Consider the following 25100-nt stretch of genomic DNA (forward strand, 5'->3'; position numbering starts at 1 on the left):
GGTCTTCGTTGCTGTGCGCGGGCTTTCTCTAGTTGCGGTGAGCAGAGGCTACTCTTCGTCACAGTGCGTGGGCTTCTCATTTCGGTGGCTTCTCTTCTTGCGGGGCACGGGCTCTAGGCACGCAGGCTTCAGTAGTTGTGGCTCGAGGGCTCAGTAGTTGTGGCTCATGGGCTCTAGAGCGCAGGCTCAGTAGTTGTGGCTTAGTTGCTCCGCGGCATATGGGATCTTCCCCGACCAGTGCTCAAACCCGTGTCTCCTGCATTGGCAGGCGGATTCTTAACCACTGCGCCACCAGGGAAGTCCCTAATTTATTTATTTTTTACTTTTTTGGCTGCATCGGGTCTTAGTTGTGGCACATGGGATCTTCGTTGAGGCATGCGGGAGCTTTTGTTGCAGTGCGCAGGCTTCTCTCTAGTTGTGGTGTGCGGGTTTTCTCTCTCTAGTTGTGGTGCTCCGGCTCCAGAGCGCGTGAGCTCTGTAGTTTCCGGCACGCGGGCTCTCTCGTTGAGGCGCGCGAGCTCAATAGTTGTGGCGCGCGGGCTCAGTTCCCCGACCAGGAATCGAACCCACGTCCCCTGCATTGGAAGGTGGATTCTTTACCACTGGACCACCAAGGAAGTCCCAAAAGATAATTTTACTTAAGTCAAACTGAGGATTATAACCCAAGAGACAGACTCTCAGAAACTCTGAGAACTGTTCTGCCTATTAGAAGTCAAAGACACAGTCATAAGCCTTTTTGAGACAAAGGATCATACATCAAAATGACATACAGGCATTTTACATAAACTTCACCAAAGATACAGAGTCCAGGTAAGCAAGCAATTAAGTCACCATGACTCCCTACAGAGTTTGGAAAGAGTGCTAATCTTTTAAGCGGTTACATTGCTAGCATCAGAAGAAAGGGAAAAAAAAGTTGACCTTTGTGGTCAAGCAGGCATTCCCACCTTTGAGGAGGTCTGGTTAATGTATAATGCAAATGTACATTGCACATGAGAGAGGGAGGGAGGAGGCCCAAATGTACAGAGAGAGAATTTTATGTTTACATTTTCTTGTCCTGCCTTAAAATATAAATTTTATTTCATCAATGTAGTCCAGTTTATCTATTTTTTTCTTTTGTTTCTTTTTCTGTGTTTTTTAAAAACTCATTGCCAAATCCATTGACATAAAGCTTTTCCACTATGTTTTCTTCTTAGAGTTTTGTAGCTTTAGGCCTTTGATCCATTCTGAGTTAATTTTTGTATATGGTGTAAGGTAAGGTACATCACACTTTTGCATGTGGGTATCCAATTTTCCCAACACCATTTGTTGAAAAAACTATCCTTTCCCCAATGAACAGTCTTGGCACCCTTGTTGAAAATAATTTGACCGTGTTTGTGAGGGTTTCTTTCTGGACCCTCTATTCCTTCATTCCTTTTTATGAGTGAATAATAGTCCATTGTATGGATATGCCATATTATACTTATGGTAAGCCTAATATTTCTCCATATTTAATCACAGGGTGTCGTCAGGTCTGTGACTAATGGATTACTGAGCCCTTGCCCGGGGCCTTGTTTGATCATTAAAACATTGTACCATCTGAAATTAGTGTCTGTTTTGTTCGTTTGCTTTTTGTTTGTTTGTTTTATCCTTGTCCACTCTCCATTTTGACTCCACAGCTTCACTGTGGAGAAAATCTGGTACATCTACCACGAAGAAAACTGCCAATACGTTCCTGGGAAAGACAATCTCCATTGCTGGATTGTCTGCCTATGACTATTACAAACCCTGAATTAAATCTAAAATAACCCGTTTTGTAATCCACACTGCTAATATTCTCAGTCATACCCTGTGTAGCTGCAGAATGTTTTCTAATTTCAAAGCGGTGATTTTTGTCTTATCTATTACTCCTCCCTTCCCAACCCAAGTGCCAAGCGCCCGGCACACAAGCTTAGTGTTTGTTGGAGGGAAGAATCCAGAATACCCGCTAATAATTTTTGAGCCTTTCCTAAGCGCTTTTTGTCACAGTCATTGTCTCATGATCTCATATATTCCTCACAACGACCCTACTCCGTAGGTACGGTTATTTACCCAGGAGTAAAGTGAGGCTCGGTGGACTTAAGTAACTTGAAAAGGCCACACGCTGGTCAAGTGGAGGAACCCAGGATAGAGCCAGGTGCATAGCGCAGGGAATCTCCATTTAACTGAGGGTCAGATGCCGCCGGTCCCGGTGATCATAGGCCTGGAAGCTCTGCGCAACACAGACCACTAGACTCCCGCGCGCTGCCACCAACTGCTGTTTTTCGCTTTGCCGCACGCTTCAGGAAATATTCTCAGAGACCGGATCTGCCTCCCCGTACCATGCAAATTCTATGGCTGGAACACCTGAGTGCAGAAAGGGAAGAGTTGTGTGCTTTTTAGCCTCCTTCCCAGAATGCGGTGGAAACTCCGCCCCTGTCTCCGGGAACACCCGGCTTCTGCGGTGGCTGTCACCAAGGGCGGAGCTGGGGTCTGGGCCCCTCCCCGTCTGCAACAGCTCTCGGGCTGGGAGCGATCACTGTCACCCCTTAACCTCTCTGTTCCTCTTCGCGGCGGCCCTCCCTTTCCCTTGTCCTTTCGTGCCCCAACCACATCCTGGAGCCCGCACTCCCGCACGGGCCTCCGCTGGGACGGTGCACCGGGAGTCCTGGCCTGAGATCTGCCCTGCGTGGCCTCCTCCTACAGCCCCTCTCCGGGCCCACCCCTCGGCTGCGCTGATTGGCTGCTCCTGCCCCGCCCTGAACAGGCAGGGTCCACTGACCCGCGGAAAGTTTTCCGTGCCGGGAGGAAGCTGGACGTTCGGAGACTCCGAGAAAGCAGCAGCTCCGGAGGCTGCAGGGGTCTGGGCGGCCATGGAAGAGCCCCCTTTGCGAGAGGAGGAAGAGGAGGAGGGGGACGAGGCTGGGCCCGAGGGGGCCCTGGGCAAGAGCCCCTTCCAGCTGACCGCCGAGGATGTATATGACATCTCCTACGTGATGGGCCGCGAGCTGATGGCCCTGGGCAGCGACCCCCGGGTGACACAGCTGCAGTTCAAGATCGTCCGCGTCCTGGAGATGCTGGAGACGCTGGTGAATGAGGGCAGCCTGACGATGGAGGAGCTAAGAATGGAGCGGGACAACCTCCGGAAGGAGGTGGAGGGGCTGCGGAGAGAGAGCTTGGCGGCCGGCAGGGAGGTGAGTGCGGGGAGCGGCCACTGGCAGGGGGGACGCTTTCTTCTCTTGAACATCCAAGCCCCTCAAAACAAATCACTACGAGTATGCAGTCCTCAGATTAGAAGCGTTAAGATGGTTAACATTAATCGAGCACTTGCTCGGTGCTGGCCCCTGTGCCGAGTGTGTTCTAAAGCAGCGGCTTCCAGCATTTTTGACCAGGACCTTGAGCAGTGGTTCTCAAGCTTTAGCAGCCATCAAAATCACCTTGAGTGTTCGTTAAAACACAGATTGCCCGGCCCCAGCTGCAGAGTTTCTGACTCAGTAGGTCTGCAATGGGACCTGAGAATCTGCATTTCTCACAAGTTCCAAGATGATGCTGATTCTCTTGGTCCAGGTTTCACACTTTGAGAAACTTTGACCTAGAGTAAGAAATACTTTTTAACTAAAGAGAAATTAGTACTTATGACCACAAAAAGATACATATAAGAATATTCAGGGCTTCCCTGGTGGCGCAGTGATTAAGAATCTGCCTGCCAATGCAGGGAACACGGATTCGAGCCCTGGTCCGGGAAGATCCCACATGCCACGGAGCAACTAAGCCCGTGCGCCACAACTACTGAAGCCCGCACGCCTAGAGCCCGTGCTCCGCAACAAGAGAAGACACCGCAATGAGAAGCCCGCGCACCGCAACGAAGAGTAGTAGCCCTCACTCACCGCAACTAGAGAAAGCCCGCACACAGCAACAAAGACCCAACGCAGCCAAAAATTAATTAATTAATTAAAAAAAAAAAGAGGGCTTCCCTGGTGGCGCAGTGGTTGAGAGTCCGCCTGCCGATGCAGGAGACGCGGGTTCGTGCCCCGGTCTGGGAGGGCCCCACGTGCCGCGGAGCGGCTGGGCCCGTGAGCCATGGCCGCTGGGCCTGCCCGTCCGGAGCCTGTGCTCCGCAGCGGGGGAGGCCACGGCAGTGGGAGGCCCGCGTACCGAAAAAAAAAGAATATTCAGAGCAGCTTTATTCATAATTGTGTCAAACTGGAAACAATCCAAATGGAAAAGAGGAATCAATTTTTTAAATTGTGGTACATTCATATGATGGAATACTACACAACAATGAAAAAGAGCAGAGTAGTGATACACACAACTGTATGGATGAATCCTGCAGATACTACATTGAGAGACAGAAGCCAGGTACAAAAGAGAGCGTCCTGCACGTGGAATTCAAGAACAGGCAAACTAATCTTTACTTATAGAAGACAGGTTGATGGTAGCCCTGGGATGGGAGAATGGGGGGGGGGCAGGAGGTACATTTATAGAGAATTAATCCAGGTGTGGTTACATGGGTGTACACATATGGTAAAAATTGTCAAGCTATAAACTCAAGATTAGTGCATTTTTCTGTATATATGTTATACCCCCATTTTACAAAATTACATTTTACATTGATATCCAGTATTGATGAAACAGAAGTTTCAACAATTTACCCTAACTCTCCCTTACTAAACATGATGTACAGTCATACTTTCCTATTCTATTTTTATGAATTTTAAAATTATTTTGCAACTCACTGAATTAATATCATGACTCACTAGTGAATTTCCAGCTACAGTTAAAAAAAAAAAAAAACTGCCCCAAGGGGATTATCTCATTTAATCCTCATACTATTATTATTCCCATTTTACAGAAATGGGGGCATAGAACAGTTAAGTAATTTGCCTGAGGACTTAACAAGTAAGAGGTGGAGGCAGGATTTGAGCTCAGAGATGCTAGTCATAACCACACTGTACTAAAATACAGACCTATGACCTTTCTTGTAGTAACATTTGATGAGTGACTGCACTGTGTGGGCTCTGGAGCTATGGCACTAAATTAGACAAGGTCCTTGCCTTCACGGAGCTTCACATCTAGTGGGAGAGGCAAGACACACAGACCTCCAAAACTAGACCACAGGATTACAAACTGAGAAGTATGCCATGAAAGGACAGCAGGAACTGGGTGGCTGAAACTCATAGGGAAGAGTGAGGGTTTCTGGTAGCTTCCTTGGTACTCCTTTATTTCACCTACTCATTGCTCACGGTGACAATTATATTTGTAGATAAGGTTCTTCTTTAGTATCCGTCATATGAGATGGTTGAGTGTCATCATTAGTAGCCTGACTTTTGAGATTCAAGAGCAGTTAAATGACTTGCCTAAGATCCCTCAGCTCACATTCTGTGCTCTTTTCCTGTCACCTCCAGCTCCAGGCACAAGGATATGGAGAAAGCCCCATCATGGACCATGAACAGTGTGGTCTGCACGGGGGCCGGGTCATTTCCTGTCTGGGGCATAGCGGACAAGCTTGTCAGCCAGCGGATGAGCTGGCACGTTTTCCTCCCAAACTGTAGTCTTAAGAACAGGGGTGGGGCAAAAGGCAGAGAAAATGAATATTTAGTGTCACTAGACAGTTTATAAAAATATGCCCTAGTGTTGTTTTTTTTTCTTTCTTGTTTTTTTTAGTTACCATTTTTAGTTGTGGTAGACATAAAAGTTACCATCTTTTTAAGTGCAGAGTTCAGTGGCCTTAAGTACATTCACAGCCATTATTATGCAACCATCACCACCACCCTCTCTAAAACTCCTGTCTTGCGAAACTGAAACTCTGTACCCACTAAACACTAACTCCAAATGCCCCCTCTCCCTCAAGCCTCTGGTAACTACTGTTCTACTTTCTGTCTATATGGATTTACCTATTCTAGGTACTTCATATAAGTAGAGTCGGATAATCTTTGTCCTTTTGCCACTGGCTTATTTCACTTAATGTCCTCAAGGTTCTTCCATGTTGTGGCATGTGTCAGAATTTCCTTCCTTTCTAAGGCTGAATAATATTCCATTGTATGGATCCACCACAGTTTGTTTATCCGTCTGTTGATGGACGCTTGGGTTGCTTCCACCTCTTGATTTGTGTGAATAATGTTGCTATGAACGTGGATCCATAAATCTCTCTTTAAGTCCCTGCTTTCAAGACTTTGGGGTATATACCCAAAAGTGGAATTGCTGCATCACATGCTAATTCTATTTTTAATTTTTAAAGGATCTGCCAGTTTTTCATAGTGACCACACCATTTTACATTCCTACCAGCAATGCACAAGAGTTCCAATTTTTCCACATCCTTGCCAACACTTACTTTCTGATTTGTTTGTTTGATTACAGTAGCCATCACAATGGGTATGAGAATAGTTTGTTTCCTTTCTTTTTTAAAAATTTAAGTTCAAAATTCAAGTGTTTGCCTTGGAAAAGCTCCCTCCCCATCTCTCTCCACCCCTAGCCACCACTTCCCCTCCCTAGAAAAAATTAAAATGATCAGTTTCTTAAAGTATCCAGAGATACTTTGTGCAAACACAAGCAGATATGAATATATTTTTCCGTTATTCACACAAATGGTATTATAATATATACCCCGTTCTGCCTCTTGCTTATTTTCACTTAACATGGCATGAAAGTTGTACTAAATCAGAATATAAAGAGCTTCCTCACCTTTTAATGGCTTTTGAAAACTTCCACTGTACAGTGTTACCAATTGCTCAACATGAGGGTTCTTAACTTGGAGTTTTTGGAACCCCCCAAGAGGACCATGATTCTAATCCGCAAAATCTATGAACTTGCATGAGAAGAAATTGTATTTTTATTTTCACCAACCTCCATCTGAAATATAACACTTTCTTCAATTATGACTATAGACAACAAACCACAGTAATATTAGCAGTACCTGTGACAATCACCAATGGAAATCACAGATGTTTTCATATCCCATTACAGTGTAGTGCAGATCTCAAAACTTTGTTTTCCTTCTGTATCTTATTAGACCTGTGGCTACATCGTGTTATTTAATAAAGAAGCAGGTCTAGGAATCACAAATTTATTTTTAGAAGATTTTGATGAGTGTGTTATCTTAGTTGGTTTTCTTGTAATTCAATGCCTTTTATACATTTAAAATCAGTATTTTGAGATGGAATCCATGTGGGCTTTACCAGGCTGCCGTAAGGGTCCACGGCACAAAAAAAAAAAAAGGTTCAGAATCTCTGCTTTAACCAGTTTCCTATCAAAAGACCTTCATTTTCCAATCGTTTGCTCCGACCCCATGCAACAGTGAATTACTCTGACCTATAGCAGTTGGCCCCCTCAGTATCTAGGGGAAGTGGATTCACTGGGTCAAAGGAAAGCCACATTGGAAGTTTTTTTTTTTAATTAATTAATTAATGGCTGCATTGGGTCTTCATTGCTGTGCGCTGGCTTTCTCTAGTTGCGGCGAGTGGGGGCTACTCTTCGTTGTGGTGCACGGGCTTCTTATTTTTTAAATTTTTTTTCAAAACCAGAACATTTATTGCGTGACTAATGATTGAAATCCTTAAGATGAACTGGATGCTGCAACAGCTGCCCTCTTGGGTTCAGGTGTTGCTCCTTCACGGAATCCATGCCTGAATCTGCGGTATACAATTTTTAGGTGCCTCATTCGACCAGTCCCGGTGGTATTTCGTCTTTTAGCTTTAGCACTCCAGTTATACTTCCTCTTCCGCTTGGCAGGGTAGCCATATTTACCACAGGTCGACTTCTGAAGGTGGTAGGCCTCAGAGCCACAGCGGCGGCACAACGTGTGCATCTTATTCCGACGCTTTCCAAACGAGGACGTTCCCTTCGTCATCTCGCTTCTGCCGCTGAGACCAAAGAGCTCGGGCTTCTTATTGTGGTGGCTTCTCTTGTTGCGGAGCACGGGCTCTAGGTGTGTGGGCTTCGACAGTTGCAGCTCGCGGGCTCTACAGCGTAGGCTCAGTAGCTGTGGCGCACAGGCTCAGTTGCTCCGCGGCACGTGGGATCTTCCCGGACCAGGGCTCGAATCCGTGTCCCCTGCATTGGCAGGCGGATTCTCAACCACTGCGCCACCAGAGGAGTCCCCCACATTGGAGGGTTTAATAAGTATTGTCAAGTTGCACTCCAAAGGGGTTAAAGAGATTGGCTCCCTCTGCAATCAGTGAAGGAACCGGTTTCCCCACAGCTTTTACAACACAGTGTGTTTTCAAACACGCTGATGTTTATCAATCCGAGAGGAGGAATGTGGTCACTATTGCATTTCTCTTTATAGTGTGGTTTATTCTCTTTATCACCTGTAGAATATTCCAGAGTGTGGTTGTGCCTTAGTTTGTTTAACTAGACTTCTGCTAATGGACATTTAGGTTGTTTTCAAATATTTGTTTTATTTTAACTTTAGTTTGAAAAAATGTCAAACCTATGGAAGAGTTGCAAGATAGGCACAATGAACACTTGTATACCTTTCACCTCAATTCAGGTGTTATATTCAGGTGTATGTATGTATGTGTTTGTGTATAGTATGTCTTAAGAGATACACACTGAAGTATTATATACACACATATACATACATGTATATATGCACATATGTACTCATATTTAACAAATATTTATGTCTATATATTATTTATTCGCTCAGAATCTTCAGACATTATGTTAGCTGCAGAGTTAGTAAAAGATTAGGATCTTTCACCCTAAATACTAAATACTTCAGTGTGTATCTCCTAAGACATATTGTTACATAACCACAATAAATAATTGAATTCGGGGGAAAAGTTGGTAGAATACTAAGATCTAATATGCCATCCCTATTCAAAATTCATAATAATATCCTTTATCGCATTTTTTTTTTTCTGATGCAAGATCCAATGCAGGGTTATACGGTACCTTTAGGACATATCTCTTTAGTCAGCTTTAGTCTGGAACAGTTCCTCAGCTTTTCCTTGTCTTTCATGACCTTGACATTTTTTGAAGATTGTATATCAGTTAGTCTGTAGAATGTCCTTCAGCTTGGGCTTGTTCTGATTCTGATGTCTCCTCATGGTTAGATTCAAGTTATACATGTTTAGCAGGGATACCACTTAAGTGATGCTGTGTCCTTCTCGGTGCCTCATATCAGGAGGCACCTGATTCAGTTTGTCATTATTGGCAATGGTAACTTCTATCACTTGGTTAAGGTGGTGTCTGCAAGATTTCTGCACTGTAAGGGTGTCTTTATTCCCTTTGTAATGCATAAGTAGCCTATGGGAAAGTACTTTGAAACTGTGAAATATCCTGTTCCCCAACAAACTTTCACCCAAAAGTTTTAGGTCCATTCATTAGTCTTGCCTGAATCAATTATTACTGCGTTGGTTGCAAAAGGATGATTTTCTGACTCTATCATCTTCTACACTTATTAATTGGCATTCTTCTGTAAAGTACAGATCCCCCTCCTCCTTTCTGGTATTAGTGCGAGTTCTCCAGAGAAATAAAACAATAGGTGATATAGATGTAGGTATAGACACAGATGAGAATATTTATTATAGGAATCGGCTCACGGGGTTATGGAGGCCGAGAAGACCCACAATCTGCTGACTGCAAGCTGTAGAATAAGGAAAGCCGGTGGTGTAATTCAGTCCAAGTCAACAGGCTTGTGTCAGGGAGCTGATGGTATAAGTCCTGGCCTAGGTCCAAAAGCCCAAGAACCAGGAGGGTTGATGTGCACTGTCCAAGGGCAGGAGAATAAGGATGTCCTGCTCAAGCAGGGAGTGAATTCACCCTCTCTCCACCTTTTTGTTCTATTCAGGCCCTCAATGGATTGGATGAAGCCCACCCACACTGGGGAGGAGCCTCTGCTGTACTCAGGTCACCAAGTCAAATGCTAATCTCTTCCAGAAACACCTTCACAGACACACCCAGAAATAATGGGTTAACCAGCTGTCTGGGCATCCCTTAGCCCAGTCAAGTTGACACATAAGATTAGCCATTACATCCCCATTAATTAGTTAATTAATTTAAATTTTTATTTATTTTATTTTTTTGGCCACACCACTCAGCATGTGGGGTCTTAGTTCCCCGACCAGGGATTGAACCCATGCCCCTCTCAGTGGAAGCTTGGAGTCCTAACCACTGGACTACCAGGGAATTCCCTAAATTAAAAATTTTAAGTATGGATTCCTGAATCCTGTTTTTATTTGATGGGTTATTATCCATTCCTGTTACTATTCACGCGGATACTCAAGTCGTTCAGTTTGGCCAGTAGGAGTGCCTTCAAACTGTGTCCTTTTGATCTGTCTCCATCCCTTACACAATGGAATGTTCCAGACTCAACTTGGACTTTCCCTGTTCCAGCCCTGGACTCAGCCATTCTCCAAGGAGCGCTGGCTCCTTTCTTGGAGAATGGTACTTGGAATTCTTGCCTCTTTACCATCAACCAAACACTTCCAACAGGCAACGTCTCATCTCATCGGGTCCCTGGGACTAGTAACAGAACAAGAGAACTTTCCTTTCTGGGATGGACAGTCCATCCTCATGAGGGAAACTGTATAAGTGATATCTTTTCTTACAGGTGAACCTGGGACCAGATAAAATGGTGGTTGACCTGACAGATCCCAACCGACCACGCTTTACTCTACAGGAGCTGAGAGACGTGCTTCAGGAGCGCAACAAACTCAAGTCGCAGCTGCTGGTGGTGCAGGAAGAGCTGCAGTGCTATAAGAGGTGGGCTGTGCTGCCTGGGGCTCCTACACCGCAGAGCAAGACACTGCCTAGAATTCCTTGATGTATTACATATCTGTTCTTATGTTCATCCAATCTACTGATTGAAGACCCACTGTATGCCAGACACTATTCCTGGCACTGGGGGTAGAGTAGGAACAAAACAGAAAGCCCGTGCTAGTCTAGGGGGAAGACAGGCAATCAGCCAGAAGGCCTGCAATGAACACACAGGATAATGGTGGTGAGTGCTGAAGAGAATGTAGATCAAGGTGACATGACAGAGAGCAGAGTGCTGGGGGGGCCCTGCTTTAGACTGGGTGGTCAGGGAAGACCCCCCTGAGGTGAATGACAAGAAGAAGCCAACCATGTCAAGATTTGGTTGCATAAAAGTAGAACAAGAAGTACAAAGGCCCTGAGGTAGGAACCCATTTGGCCAATTTAAGAGGCCCACCATGGTGGAACTTGGAATGTGAGGTAGAGGAAGGTCCAGAAGAGACCGAGGGGGTGGCCTTTTTGGACACAGGAAGGAGCTCTAGTTTTGGGCTTTTTTAAAAAATAAATTTATTTATTTATTTATTTTTGGCTGTGTTGGGTCTTCGTTGCAGTGCGTGGGCTTCTCATTGTTGTGGCTTCTCATCGCGGAGCACGGGCTCTAGGCACGCGGGCTTCAGTAGTTGTGGCTTGCGGTCTCTAGAGCTCAGGCTCAGTAGTTGTGGCGCATGGGCTTAGTTGCTCCACGGATATGGGATCTTCCCAGGCCAGGGTTCAAACCTATGTCCCTTGCATTGGCAGGCAGATTCTTAACCACTGCGCCACCAGGGAAGCCCAGGAGCTCTAGTTTTATTGTAAGCGTAATGAGAAGATTTTGGGAAATCTTAAGGGAATGACACAGTCTGATTTACTATTTTAAAAGATCAATGTGGTGATTTTGATAACTGAATGACTTGGTTATGTGAGAGAATGTCCTTGTTCTTTGGAAAGACACTTAAGCATTTAGGAGTGAGGGGGTAAGATTCTTGTCTCCAGTTTACTCTCAAGTGGTTCAGGGAGAAGATGGTTGCATGGGTGGATGGGTAGGTGGATAGGTGGATGGATGGATGTATGGGTAGGTAGATAGATACACGGATAAGCATTTGAGGGATCTGGCTAGATACATGGGAAGTTTTTGTACTAGTATTACACCTTTTCTCTAAGTTTGAAATTGTATAAAAATTACAAGTTAGAAAAGATCACAATAATACTGGGTAGAGGAGGAACTGTAGGACAAGCAAGAGAGGAAATAAGGAAGCTGTTGACATAGCAGGTTTGGACTTCGCTTTATCCTTCTGCACCATGTTTCCCCAAATGGTTTACTTTATGTAGGTATTTCTTGAAAAGGGAGCTCTAGGGAGTTCCCTGGTGGTCCAGTGGCTAGGATTCGGCGCTTTCACTGCTGTGGCCCGGGTTCAATCCCTGGTCGGGGAACTGAGTTCCCACAAGCCACACAGCGTGGCAAAAAGGAGCTCTGTGGTTGAATAATTCTGGGAAACACTGAGTTAAACAAAGCAGGTTTCCTTAGAGGCAGGAGAAGGAAAGATCAAGAGAATAAAAACATGGTGCCAGGACTTCCCTGGTGGTCCAGTGGTTACGACTTCGAGCTCCCAATGCAGGGGGCGCAGGTTCGATCCCTGGTGGGGGAACTAAGATCCCACATACCTCAGGGTGCCGCCAAAAAGTAAAAACCAAAACAAACAAAATGTAGTGCCAACTAATATTTATCAATGCTTACCATGTGCTAAGTGTATCCCGAGCATCATTTCAATTAGTGTTCACAGCAAGCCTATGAGTTAGGGTAATGTTATCCCCAAGATGATCTAAGGGTCAGAGAGGTCAAGTACCTGCTTGAAGTCCCAGGGCTGGTGATGGCAACCTTGAGACATGGCGTCAGACAGCCTGACATTAGAGCCTGAGCTTTTAATTATCATGCCACATTTGGACTCGGAAAGTTTGGAAGTAAGGAAATACTCTAATTCAAAACAAAACAAAGCCCCAATGATATTATTCCTTAAATTCATTCAATGTGGCATCATTAAGAGAGCATCAAAGTAAAAATGTCCTAGGAAGCTAAATCCAAAAGAGCTGAGTTCTGCCAACAGGAATTTAATTGTCTTCCTTCTGCTGAAGTTGGAACGCTGTTAATGGAAAGACCTGTCTTCATCTCATTTAATAAGTACCCCAGACACGGTTAATTAAAAAGAGGAACTCTTAGACTGCTGATGCCATGAGCAGCTTGCTAGTGAATAAAGCAACACACGTTAGTTCCAGTTTTGAATTCCCAGAGAACAACAGATGTGCACTTCCCATCTGGTACAGGCCAATAGACAGACAGCAGGATTCTGTTTAGTCTCCTGTGTTATATACTCTGGAGAAACCAGCATGTCAACTGAGGTGTTCTCTTAGCAACTGCATCAATTTGGAGGCCGAAGCTCATACTAATGATAGTTTTAACTGAAAGCAGATATGCTCGACTGTTTCCAAAGATGGTCACAACAGTTTTTCCCATCCTGCATTCCTTTTTTTAAAATTTATTTATTTATTTATTTATTTAATTTTATTTTTGGCTGCATTGGGTCTTCGTTGCTGCACGTGGGCTTTCTCTAGTTGCAGCGAGCTGGGGCTACTCTTCATTGCGGTGCGCGGGCTTCTCATCGCGGTGGCTTCTCTTGTTGCGGAGCACGGGCTCTAGGCGCGCGGGCTTCAGTAGTTGCGGCACACGGGCTCAGCGGCTGTGGCGCACAAGCTCTAGAGCGCTGGCTCAATAGTTGTGGTGCACAGGCTTAGTAGCTCCGCGGCATGTGGGATCTTCCTGGACCAGGGCTCGAACCCGTGTTCCCTACATTGGCAGGCGGATTCTTAACCACTGTGCCACAAGGGAAGTCCACCTGCATTCCTTTTCCAATGATATTTTTCCACTCCTCTCATCGGAGTAGAGGTAGAGTCTATTTTCCGTCCCCTTGAATCTGGACGGCCCTATGACTTGCTCTGACCAATCGAATGTGGTGGAAGTGATGCTGTTTGGCTTCCTAGGTTAAGGCTCTAAAAGGTCTAGCAGCTTCCATGTTTGTGCTCTCAGATTACTGCCTTGAGACCACCATGCTATGAGGAAGCTCAAGGTAGTCACATGGAGAGGTCACATGAAGAAGAACCAAGGTGCCCCATATGACAGCCCCAGCTGCATCCAGCCCCCAGCTGATCCACCAACTGAATGCAGCCAGTTGAGAACCCCAAACTAGACCATCAGGAGAACCACCAAATGAACCATAAGAAACAGAGCCATCATGAGAAGTCATAAATCATCATAGTTTTAAATCACTAAGTTTTAGGATGTTATGTAATGGTAGATAGTGGGAAAAGGTAATTTTTAGATGATTCTCATATGAATATTATTATAATAAATATATATAATAAAAATAGAAATAATATTAAGTAATAAGAGCCCACTCTTTGCAAAGAAAGAGAGAGAGGGGTAAATTCTGCTATCTGACGTTCATACCTAAAGGGGTATCTCAGTCAGCTCAAGCTGCCATAACAAAACACCAGAGACTGGGTGGCTTAAACAATAGAAATTTTTTTTCTCACAGTTCTGGAGGCTAGAAGTCCAAGGTCAAGGTGCCAGTATGGTTGGTTCTGGCTCTTCCTGGCTTGTAGACAGCTGCCTTCTTGCTGTGTCCTCAAATGGTGGGGAGAATGAGAGAGCAAGCCGTCTGGTGTCTCTTCTTACAAGGGCACTAATCCCATCATGAGGGCCCACCCTCATGACCTCATGTAAACCTAATTGTCTTCCAAAGGTCCCATCTTCAAATACCATAACATTAAGGGTTAGGGCTTCAACATAAGAATTCAGTCTGTAGTAAGGGGAAAATTGATGCCTATAGCATGGACATAAATTTACCAGTAGGTACCTCAACAAAATACCTAAGTGGATCTAATGAGCTTACTGGGTCAGACTTTTTTTTTTTTTAATATTTATTTATTTATTTATTTATGTGGCTGCATCAGGTCTTAGTTGCAGCACGTGGGCTCTCTAGTTGTGGCGCCCTGGCTTAGTTGCCCCACGGCATGTGGGATCTTAGTTCCCTGACCAGGGATCGAACCTGCATCCCCTGCATTGGAAGGCAGACTATTTTTTAATTTTTTAATATTTAAAAAATTATTTATTTATTTATTTATCTATGGCTGTGTTGGGTCTTCGTTGCTGCACGCGGGCTTTCTCTAGTTGCGGCGAGCAGGGGCTACTCTTCATTGCAGTGCACAGGCTTCTCATTGCAGTGGCTTCTCTTGTGGAGCACGGGCTCCAGGTGCCTGAGCTTCAGTAACTGTGGCACGGGGGCTCAGTAGTTGTGGCTTGCGGGCTCCAGAGTGCAGGCTCAGTGGTTGTGGTGCAGGGGCTTGGTTGATCCACGGCATGTGGGATCTTCCCGGACCAGGGCTCGAACCCGTGTTCCCTGCATTGGCAGGCAGATTCTTAACCACTCCGCCACCAGGGAAGTCCCATGGAAGGCGGATTCTTAACCACTGGACCACCAAGGAAGCCCCTGGGTCAGACATTTAAATGCTTCACTGTGGTCAGGCTTCTTTTGGTTGCAGGTGACAGAGATCCAATTCAAACTAGCTTAAGCACAAAAGGGAGTTTTATCGGTCACATAGCTGGGAAGGATCCTGGAACTGGTCTCAGAAATAAAGAAAAAACTGCAACTAAGGCCTCAGTGTTGGAATCAGGGACTGTGTGCCTCTTTCTTTCCTCTTTGCTTCTCTTTTTTGGCCTTATTATTTTGTATTAAAGACAGTCCTTCTCTGAATCTTAGGAAGCATGGCTGCTGGCAATCAGCAAGTGAGAAAGAATAGCCTTCTTCCAACTTCTGTACATCAAATCCAGGGAAGTACTCTGGCCCTCTTTGGGTCACCTGACCTAAATATCTTATTGATCGATATCAATCTAGGTCTTATCACCATCTGACTTACTATATATTTTTAAATTTTACTTATTTATTTGTTTCTTGACTGTTTCCTTTCCCAATGGGATATAAATTGCATGAGAGAAGGTATTTTATCTATTTTGTTAATTGCTATATCTATATACATTGGTACAATTTGTAGCTTAATAATATTTGCTGAACGAATGAATGAATTCCATTTATTATCTCGCTTAATCCCTCAATCCTAGGAATTAGGTACTTTCATTGTCCTTATTTTACTAATTAGGAAACCAAAGGTTAAGTTAGAGGATTTATACATGGTTATATTTCTAGCAATTGGAGAAGCTTAAAGTACCAGCCAATGGAATTAGCCAAGGGAAAGAAAGAAGAGGCGCCAACAGTGGAAAGGCGGAAGGAAGATTCTAATCGTCTGAGTCAGAATGTCTAACTGTAGCATTTCCATGATAATATTATTAATATAATAATAATTATTAAGCACCTTCACTTTCAGAGCTGCACAGATAAGAGATCTGCAATAGAACAACCCACTTATTTGTCTCCTTTTTCCTAGTGGCCTGATCCCAGCAAGAGAAGGCCCAGGAGGAAGAAGAGAAAAAGATGCTCTGGTTACCAGGGCCAGCAATGCCAGCAGTAACAAGGAGGAGACAATCATAAGGAAGCTGTAAGTCACCTGGCTGCCCCCTGTTGCCGCTAAATAATCACTAAAGGAAGGAGTGGGGGTGAGAGGGGGAGGTCCTGCTCTCCTGGTGGTGGTCTTGCAGCTGATATGAAAACTCATTGCCGGTGTATTATAATATCTGCCAGGCAGTAGCATAAGCACTTAACATATATTAATTCATTGACTCTTCACAGTGACCCTATGAGGTAGGAACTATTACAATCCCCAGCTTACAGATGGGGAAGTAAAGACCAAGAAGTAAAGTTACGTACCCAAGGTCACACAGATAGTAAACAGTGAAGTCAGGATTTGAACCCAAGGAAATCCAGATTCTGCACTCTACTGCCTCCCTATGATATAATAACAATAAACAAATAATAATAATATTACAACCACAAGAAAAACACAGTAACAATAATGATTGGAGTTTAAGGGGGCTAGTTCATCACCAACTTTGGAGGACCCTGGGTCTCCCAACGCTGGGACCCATAATGCAGTGTCCTCTGAATACCCCCCTCGTGTTCACGCACCATTGTTAATCCCTTGTTTCTTTGGTTGCTGTGCCTCAAACCATAGAGTGTGGGACACTAGTTAAAATTCAGATTCTCAGATATCAAGTCATTGGTTCTAGGATGAGGCCCAGAAATCTGGATTTTTACTGAATTCCCAGACAGTTCTGATGTGGGGAACCCTTGGACCACACCTTGAGATGTGCCTTTTCTGTCTACAGATGTCAGTACAATTAGGCACACCTTTCCTCCACCCCAGGCTGAAGGGAGCAGCTGGTTTGCCTTGGGTGCTTTGAGAATGTCCTGCCTGGTGACAGTTTATCAGCTCCTGGTCTTTTGGATCGAAAGTGAGAAACAGCCTCGATCAAACTAGAAAGCCTACGGGGGGCCAAGCACTTAATGTGGATGAGTGATGGGGCTGTGGGGTGGGGTAGGGGACAGTTGCCCCTCAGTTCTGTCTGGCCTAGGAATAACATGTTACCAGAGCTTCCACTTCTTGAGTGAAGCCGAGAAGCCAGATTTGTTCATGGAATCTGATTTCCAAATGCTGGCAAATAATTTAAGATTAAAAATAAAGACTGTACGATCCAAACGACCCACCATCGCAGGCTGTATCAGGTCTTAGGCCACCATCTGGCTCTTGCTCCATTATTCCTGCCTCTCAGGGAGGGCTGAGGGGACCTCGTTTTCTTCCATTCATTCGGTCATTAGTCAGTCAACAAACCCTCACTGAGTCTATATTGTGCACCAGGTGTGGTGCTCAAGCTGGGGGTGCTGCAGTGACCTATTTTGCAAGGACTTCGTGGACTACCTTCACAGGGAAATAATTTTGAGGGATCAGAGATTCTGAGTTACCTTCCAGGACAGGTTTAATTAAGATGCCTTTGTTTCAAGAGAGAGGAGAAAATTTTATTTTTATTTTTCTCTTTTTGGATCTCAGGAACATAGGGTTGCATTAGTGAGTCTCAGCTCATGGCACAATGCACCTCGCTGTGAGCGTAAGACCCCTTCCTTCTTGGTTTTATTTGTTCCCTCTTTATCCCCATCCCCCATTCCCATTCTGCTTCCCAGCTCCCCTCCCCCTCAGCCAGCCTCCTATGGGTATTTATTTACCATGTTCTAAAAATTGTATATTGTCTTTTGTGGATGTATTTTCAATAGTAACTGATATTCTGTTTAACACTTCATTCTGTTTCCTCGTATTGTTTTTTTTTTCTTCACTAAACACTGTTGTTGTTGTTTTCTTTTTTATCAGGCACTCTTTTTTTTTAGAAAAAGAAATATATATTTTAAAAAATTTTTGGCTGCACCGTGGCATGTGGGATCTTAGTACCCCGACCAGGGATGGAACCCGTGTCCCTTGCAGTGGAAGCGCAGAGTCCTAACCACTGGACTGCCAGGGAATTCCCTCAGGAACTCTTTTTTAAATTTTAATAATATATTTTACTAACCCAACACATCCAAAATATTATCATTTCAACGTGTGATCACTATAAAACATTATTAATGAGATATTTTACTTTTTTTTTTTTAAATAGTAAGCCCTTGAAATCTGATGTGTATTTTACACTGACGGCACATTTCAGTTAAAGACTCATTATGGGGCTTCTCTGGTGGCACAGTGGTTAAGAATCCGCCTGCCAATGCGGGGGGCACGGGTTCGAGCCCTGGTCTGGGAAGATCCCATATGCCACGGAGCAGCTAAGCCCGTGCGCCACAACTACTGAAGCCCGCGCGCCCTAGAGCCCGTGCTCCACAACAAGAGAAGCCACCGCAATGAGAAGCCTGTGCACCGCAACAGAGAGTAGCCCCCGCTCACCGCAACTAGAGAAAGCCCGTGCACAGCAATGAAGACCCAACGCAGCCAAAAATAAATAAAATTAATTAATTAATTTAGAAAAAAAAAGACTCGTTATGTTTCAAGGGCTCAAAAGGCATGTGGCCACTGTATTGGACAGCATAGCTTTAGCCGATATATGGTCAGATGCCTTGGGCTTTGAGAACTGCGTTTGAATGATCTTTTTTTTTTAGTATTTTTTATTTTAATCATACCTAACATAAAATTTACCATTTTAATTTTTTTTTTTTTTTGCGGTACGCGGGCCCCTCACCGTTGTGGCCTCTCCCGTTGCGGAGCACAGGCTCCGGACGCACAGGCCCAGCGGCCATGGCTCACAGGCCCAGCTGCTCCGCAGCATGTGGAATCCTCCCGGACCGGGGCACGAACCTGCGTCCCCTGCATCGGCAGGCGGACTCACAACCACTGTGCCACCAGGGGAGCCCTTAATTATTTTTTTAAAAATTGAAGTATAGTTGGACTTCCCTGGTGGTCCAGTGGTTAAGACTCCACACTTCCAATGCAGGGCCTGCGGGTTTGATCCCTGGTCGGGGAACTAAGATCCTGTATGCCGTGTGGCGCAGCCAAAAAAAAAAATAATAATAATAATAAAGAAATTGTAGTACAGTTGATTTATAATGTTGTATTAGTTTCGGGTATACAGCAAAATGATTCAGTTATACATATATATATATATTCTTTTTCAGATTATTTTCCATTATGGGTTATTACAAGATATTGAATATAGTTCCCTGTGCTGAACAGTAGGTCCTTGTTGTTTATCTATTTTATATACAGTAGTTTGTATCTATTAATCCCAAACTCCTAATTTATCCCTCCCTGCCACTTCCCCTTTGCTCACCAGAAGATTGTTTTCTCTGTCTGTGAGGCCGTTTTAATCACTTTTAAGTGTACAGTTCAGTCACATTAAATGCGTTAAGAGCCTGTGCACCCACCACCACTACCCATTTCCAGAACTGTTTCGTCCTCCTGTCCCGAAACTCTGTCCCCATTAACCATTAACTCTTCTGTTCCCCTCCTCCAGCCCCTGGCACCCACCACTCTATTTTCGGTCTCTATGAATCTGGCTACCCTTGGGACCTCATATACGTGGAGACATGCAGTATTTGTCCTTTCATGACTGGCTCATGTGATTAGCATAATGTCTTCAGGTTCATCCATGTTGTACCATGTGTCAGAATTTCTTTCATCTTTAAGGCCCAGTGATATTCCATGGTATGTATAGACCACATTCCATTTATCCATTCATCTGTGGATGGACATTAAGCAGTTTTTAAGAGCTGTCCATATAGCAGCGTAGACATCCAACTTGTTTCTGACCCCAGCGATGGGATCGCAGTTTGCCTCCCCCACTGTGGACAGTGCTGCAGTGAATATCTCCATGCTTCTTCATGTCCTCTCCTGGACCTGAGTGTGAATTTCCCAGGGATATATACCCAGGAGTGATATTGCAGGGCCGTGGGGCCTATCATCCAGGGTTCTTGCTTATCAACAAAGGCTCACGCAAAAGGAGTGACTGAAAAGATTTAAAGAAGGGACATTTTACAGACGTGGGAACAGAGATGCGGGATGGAGACGCATGGAGAAGCATCCTGGGGCGGGCAGCAGAGGGGCGGGGGGAGGGTCATACAGGCATGTGGCCTTCAGAAGAGGAGCACACAGCAACTAGTGAAACAAAGCCTGGCAGGGACAGAGCAGGGAGTGAATGCCCTCACCTCTCTCTCCTCCCACCCTCCCTGCGCCTGCAGGTGCTTCCCATTGGCTGAGCCCAGCCGGAAGCTAGAGGACAAGGGAGCTTGTTGAGATCCCCCACAGAGCTCAGCCTCCTGGAGCCTCAGGCTAGAGAAGAGAGGAGATGCTTCTGCGGGGGCAAACAGCCCACAGAGTGCGTGTCTACTTAGTTCAGTTAAGTATTACGCGCAGGCTCAGTGGCCATGGCTCACGGGTCCAGCCGCTCCGCGGCATGTGGGATCTTCCCGGACCGGGGCACGAACCCGTGTCCCCTGCATCGGCAGGCGGACTCTCAACCACTGCGCCACCAGGGAAGCCCTACCAGGCTTTCTTGAATGGCTGCATGAAACAGCGTTATCAGACAAGACCACCTGAAACCACATTTACTTACTCTTCCAACAAATACTTATTGAGAGCCTACCATGTGCCAGGCACTGATCTAGGTGCTGGGGATACAGTGAGCAAGACGGATTCCCCGCCCTCATGGCGCTTACGTTCCAGCAGGGGAGGCAGAGAGTGAACCGGTCAGGAAATGTACTAACGGGACAGCTTCAGATGGTCCTACCTGTGCTGAAGACCATTAAATAGGGTGCTGAGAGAGAGGCTGATCAGGAGCTGCTTTTTTTTTTTTAAGTTATTTTTGGCCGCGCCATGCGACTTATGGGATCTTAGTTCCCCAAACAGGGATCGAATCCGGGCCCTGGGCAGTGAAAGCACGGAGTCCTAACCACTGGACCGCCAGGAAGTTCCCGATAGGGAGCTACTTTAGATTTGGGGAGTCCTGGAAGACGTCTATGGAAAGGCAACATTCAAGCTGAGCCCTGGAAGGCCATAATGACCTGAGTTTCCCCTGCCTTCCTGGCAGAGGGAACAGCAGGTGTAAAGGCCAGAGGCTGGAGAGAGCTTGTGCAACAGAGATCATGGTGGCTGGAGCGGCAAAGAGAAGGGAGGTGAGGTTGGAGAAGGGGAGGGAGTGGGTCATTCGGGGCCGAGTGGATCCCGGTGACGACTTTGGGTTTCATTCTAAGTGCTTCGGAAAGACCTTGGAAGGTTTGAAGCTGGGGAGTGACATGTCCATAGTCACCTATAAAAAGGTCACTCTGGCTGCTTTGTGAAGAAGGGTTGAGGGGACAAGTAGGGCCAGTGGGAGTGTTTCTTCCCCAAGAAAGGGTCTCCCAAGGTAAGATAATGAATGAAAGAGCATCTCCACCCTACAGCAGGTGTCAGATCTGAAGGTGTTTATGTGGGACATTCATTGGCTGAGGATCTCACTGTAAACAAGACTTCCAGACCCATAAGCTACTGGTTTCTTTCCTTCTTTCTTTTAATATTTATTTATTTTATTTTATTTTTGGCTGTGTCGGTCTTAGTTGCGGTGTTCGGGATCTTTTTGCAGCACGCGAGATCCTCTGCTGAGGTGCATGGGCTTCTCTCTGGCTGTGGCCCGCATGCTCAGTGGTTGCGACACACGCGGGCTTAGTTGCCCCACGGCATGTGGGATCTTAGTTCCCTGACCAGGGATCGAACCCGTGTCCCCTGCATCAGAAGGCGGATTCTTAACCACCGGACCACCAGGGAAGTCCCCATAAGCTACTGGTTTCTTTCTGCCTCTTCTAGGGGAGTTCTTTGGGTTACTTAATTGGAGTTTGAGCCTGATACGGCAAAAATACAATGTTTGTAAGCCAGCCTGAGGACACAGGTTTAAAGAGCGTGAGACCACAAATTCACGTCAGACAAGATTACTGAGCTAATGGAATGAATGAGTGAATGAATGAATGAACGACTCTCCGAAGAAGTAGGTCATGCTGAGAAGGATTTTTGTCTTTGTCCTGAGGACAGTGGGGAGCCATGCAAGGGTTTAAGCTGAGGAGTGACTGAGCTCTGCACAGTGATGCGGTCATTCTGGCTGCCCCGTGAGTGGATTGTGGGGGGAAGGGAGGCTGTTATGCTCCTCCTGGTGGCTTGGCCTGCGGGTGGCAGTGGAGGAGATGAGAAGTGGGGGGATCAGAACATAGCTGGGAGGTGGTGACTAAAATACAGCAGGTGGGCTGAGGGGAGACGAGTTGAGAACAACTCCCGGTTGCTGGCTTGAATGACGTTTCCTGAGACAGGGAAGTGGGGTTGGCGGGGTATGCACAGGCTCAGGGGGCGGGCGGCTGAGCCCTAACGCCTGTATCCGCATGTGAGTCAAGGGCTCGTCCTGCTGTTACTGGCAGAGCTGCTAGCTGTGCTCAAGAGGTTTGTCTTTGACTGGAAGCAAGAGCCCGTATCCCCATCACTGACTTTTCAGCCCACCAGCCATCTTTCCTACAACTGGAAATAGCATTAACACTGTACTTTGTGTCACTGTACTTTGATCAACCCCAGATGTCATTCCGTTTTTTAAATTTTATTTATTTATTTATTTTTGGCTGCACTGGCTCTTCGTTGCAGCGCGGGCTTTTCTCTAGTTGCGGTGAGCGGGGGCTACTCTTCATTGCGGTGTGTGGGGTTCTCATTGCGGTGGCTGCTCTTGTTGCGGAGCACGGGCTCTAGGCGCGCGGGCTTCAGTAGCTGTGGCACGCGGGCTCAGTAGTTGTGGCGCACAGGCTTGGTTGCTCCGAGGCATGTGGAATCTTCCCGGACCGGGGATAGAACCTGTGTCCCCTGAGTTGGCGGGCAGATTCTTATCCACTGCGCCACCAGGGAAGCCCCCAGATGTCATTCTTCCTTTTCAAAACTTTGCATGAGGGGGACTGAAAGTTTGTTACTCATGCCTCAGGGGATATCTTTATATGTTTTGTCTGTTATATCCAAGAACTTACATGTTACTCTTTATTCATTGCAAATATCTATTTTATAATTATAGGTACCATTGAGAAGTTATCACTTCCTCTACAATAAAAACCACTTAAAATCAGAAATTAAAAAAAAAAAAAGGTTCCAGACTCCATCTGTCAGTCTAGCACAGTAGTTATGTGGGCTTTGGGCCCAAGTCCCAGTGGTTCCAAGATATGCTGTGTGACCTTGGGCCTGTTACTTAACCTCCCATAACCTCAGTTTGCTCATCTATAAAATGGGGGTATTGATTGTACTCACCTCCTCATGTTGTTATGAGTTTGAAATGAGCTAGCAGATGGAAAGCCCTGAAACAGTGCCTGTCCCATAATGAGCCCCGAGGAAATGGCCTGCAGGAGCTGCTTACAGATTTTGCAGGAGGTTCTGCACCTCCCACTTCAGAACTCGCTCTGTTTCCTCTGACCCCTCTCTCTCTCCACCCAGGTTCTCTTTCCGATCAGGGAAGCAGACATAGATCTGGGACCATGGCTCAGTTCTCAGAAGACGACTTCAAAAATCATCTCTCAGTGCCAGTGCGTACCCACTGCACTTGCTCCTTTGTTTCCCCTCAAAGCCGTCTGAGGAGGAACGGATGAGGTTTTCTCCCCGGCTGCAGAACTGAACACCCCCGAAGGCTGGGCCAGGGCGAGTGAAGCGGCACAAAGAAACCGAGAAAGCAGAAGGAAAGCGAAACGGGGCCACCTGCAGCCCCACTTCAACCCCCCAAGAGGCCCCCAGCGTGCGGATGTGCTTTCTGCTTCTCAGGGCTCACAAACGACCCAGGTCTTTACTGTGTAGCTGCGAAATACACCAGCCCAAATCGGGGTGGGGAGAACAGGATGCAGGACAATCTGGTATGGACTTTGCAGTGATGACTTCACTGGTATTTGGTGACTATTTGATTTTGCTAACGTGACTTTCTTTACATGATTTTTTTATTAAAGTAAAATGACTTTTACACTTCCTGTGTTTTAGAGTGGCCTCTTAGAGTTCCGTGACCTTGTGTAAGTTACTTCAGCTTTTTGGAGTCTTGGTTTCCAAATCTGTGAACTGTACACAGTTGACCCTTGAATAACACAGATCGAACTGCGAAGGTCCACTCACACACAGGTCTTTTTTCAATAGTAAACACTGTAGTACTGCACGACCTGCACTTGGTTGAATCTGCGTATACGGAGGAAACTCGAATATGGAGGGCTGACTATAAGCTGTATGCGGATTTTTCGACTGTGGAGAGGGTGGGTGTCCATAACTCCCTGCATTGTTCAAGAGTCAAATACACACACACACACACACATACACACACACACACACGTATATATACATATATAACGTATGTATACCTACATACATATATATATATGGTGCACATACATCTCATTGAATCTAAGTGAGGCACCATTATTTTGTGTGTTGCTATGACAGGAGAAATGCTACAAATTATAACATTAAGATGCTATTGATTTTAAGGCTTATCCTGATTTCAGCCATGTTAAAATGTGGAAAAAAATAAGTGCATTTAGGAATCAATGAAATACAGTCTGTAGATAGCGGGAGACTATACTTTGCAAAGAAACTAATGAGCCTGCTGAACTCACCCTATGAGCCTGTCTTCTTAGTGAATAACACTGGCTTACTGAACGTGTTTCCCTGCTGCCCGGATTATCTCATTTATTCCTATAACATCTGAGGAGATGGGGACTAATACTAATCGTCCAGTTTACAGATTTGGAAACCAAGACCCCAAGAGGTTAGAGTACTTCACACGAGGTCACGTAGCTGGGAAGTTACTGCCCAGAATGCACACAGAGGCCTGATTCTAAGGCCTCGGTTCTTATCTGACGCTCTATGT

General features: G+C 45.6%; 2 protein-coding genes across 7 annotated transcripts; one reads left to right on the plus strand and one right to left on the minus strand.

The window, feature by feature from the left end:
* On the plus strand, positions 1-24208 carry RILPL2 (Rab interacting lysosomal protein like 2). 6 transcript variants are annotated; one of them, XM_089894410.1, is made up of 4 exons: positions 10-3188; positions 10620-10702; positions 16226-16336; positions 18098-21420. In XM_089894410.1, the coding sequence occupies exons 1-4, from the start codon at positions 2349-2351 to the stop codon at positions 18225-18227; spliced, it is 1164 nt and encodes a 387-aa protein (XP_089750536.1). In that variant the 5' UTR covers positions 10-2348; the 3' UTR covers positions 18228-21420. The 6 variants fall into 6 exon arrangements, with proteins under 6 accessions (XP_089750537.1, XP_089750536.1, XP_022453812.2 ...); XM_089894409.1 differs by having other exon boundaries at positions 2198-3188; positions 10551-10702; positions 18098-21410; XM_030764376.2 differs by lacking the exon at positions 18098-21420 and adding an exon at positions 17064-17437 and having other exon boundaries at positions 2428-3188; positions 10551-10702.
* On the minus strand, positions 7533-7856 carry LOC111186969 (large ribosomal subunit protein eL37-like). Its single transcript, XM_089894419.1, has one exon. It carries the CDS (start codon positions 7839-7841, stop codon positions 7548-7550), a length of 294 nt encoding a protein of 97 aa, XP_089750545.1. The 5' UTR covers positions 7842-7856; the 3' UTR covers positions 7533-7547.
* Positions 24209-25100: the final 892 nt, after the last annotated feature.

This window comes from Delphinapterus leucas, chromosome 14 (assembly GCF_059928025.1).
Source record: "Delphinapterus leucas isolate spDelLeu-1000000601 "Yukka" chromosome 14, BTC_Dleu_Yukka2, whole genome shotgun sequence".
Lineage (NCBI taxonomy): Eukaryota > Metazoa > Chordata > Mammalia > Artiodactyla > Monodontidae > Delphinapterus > Delphinapterus leucas.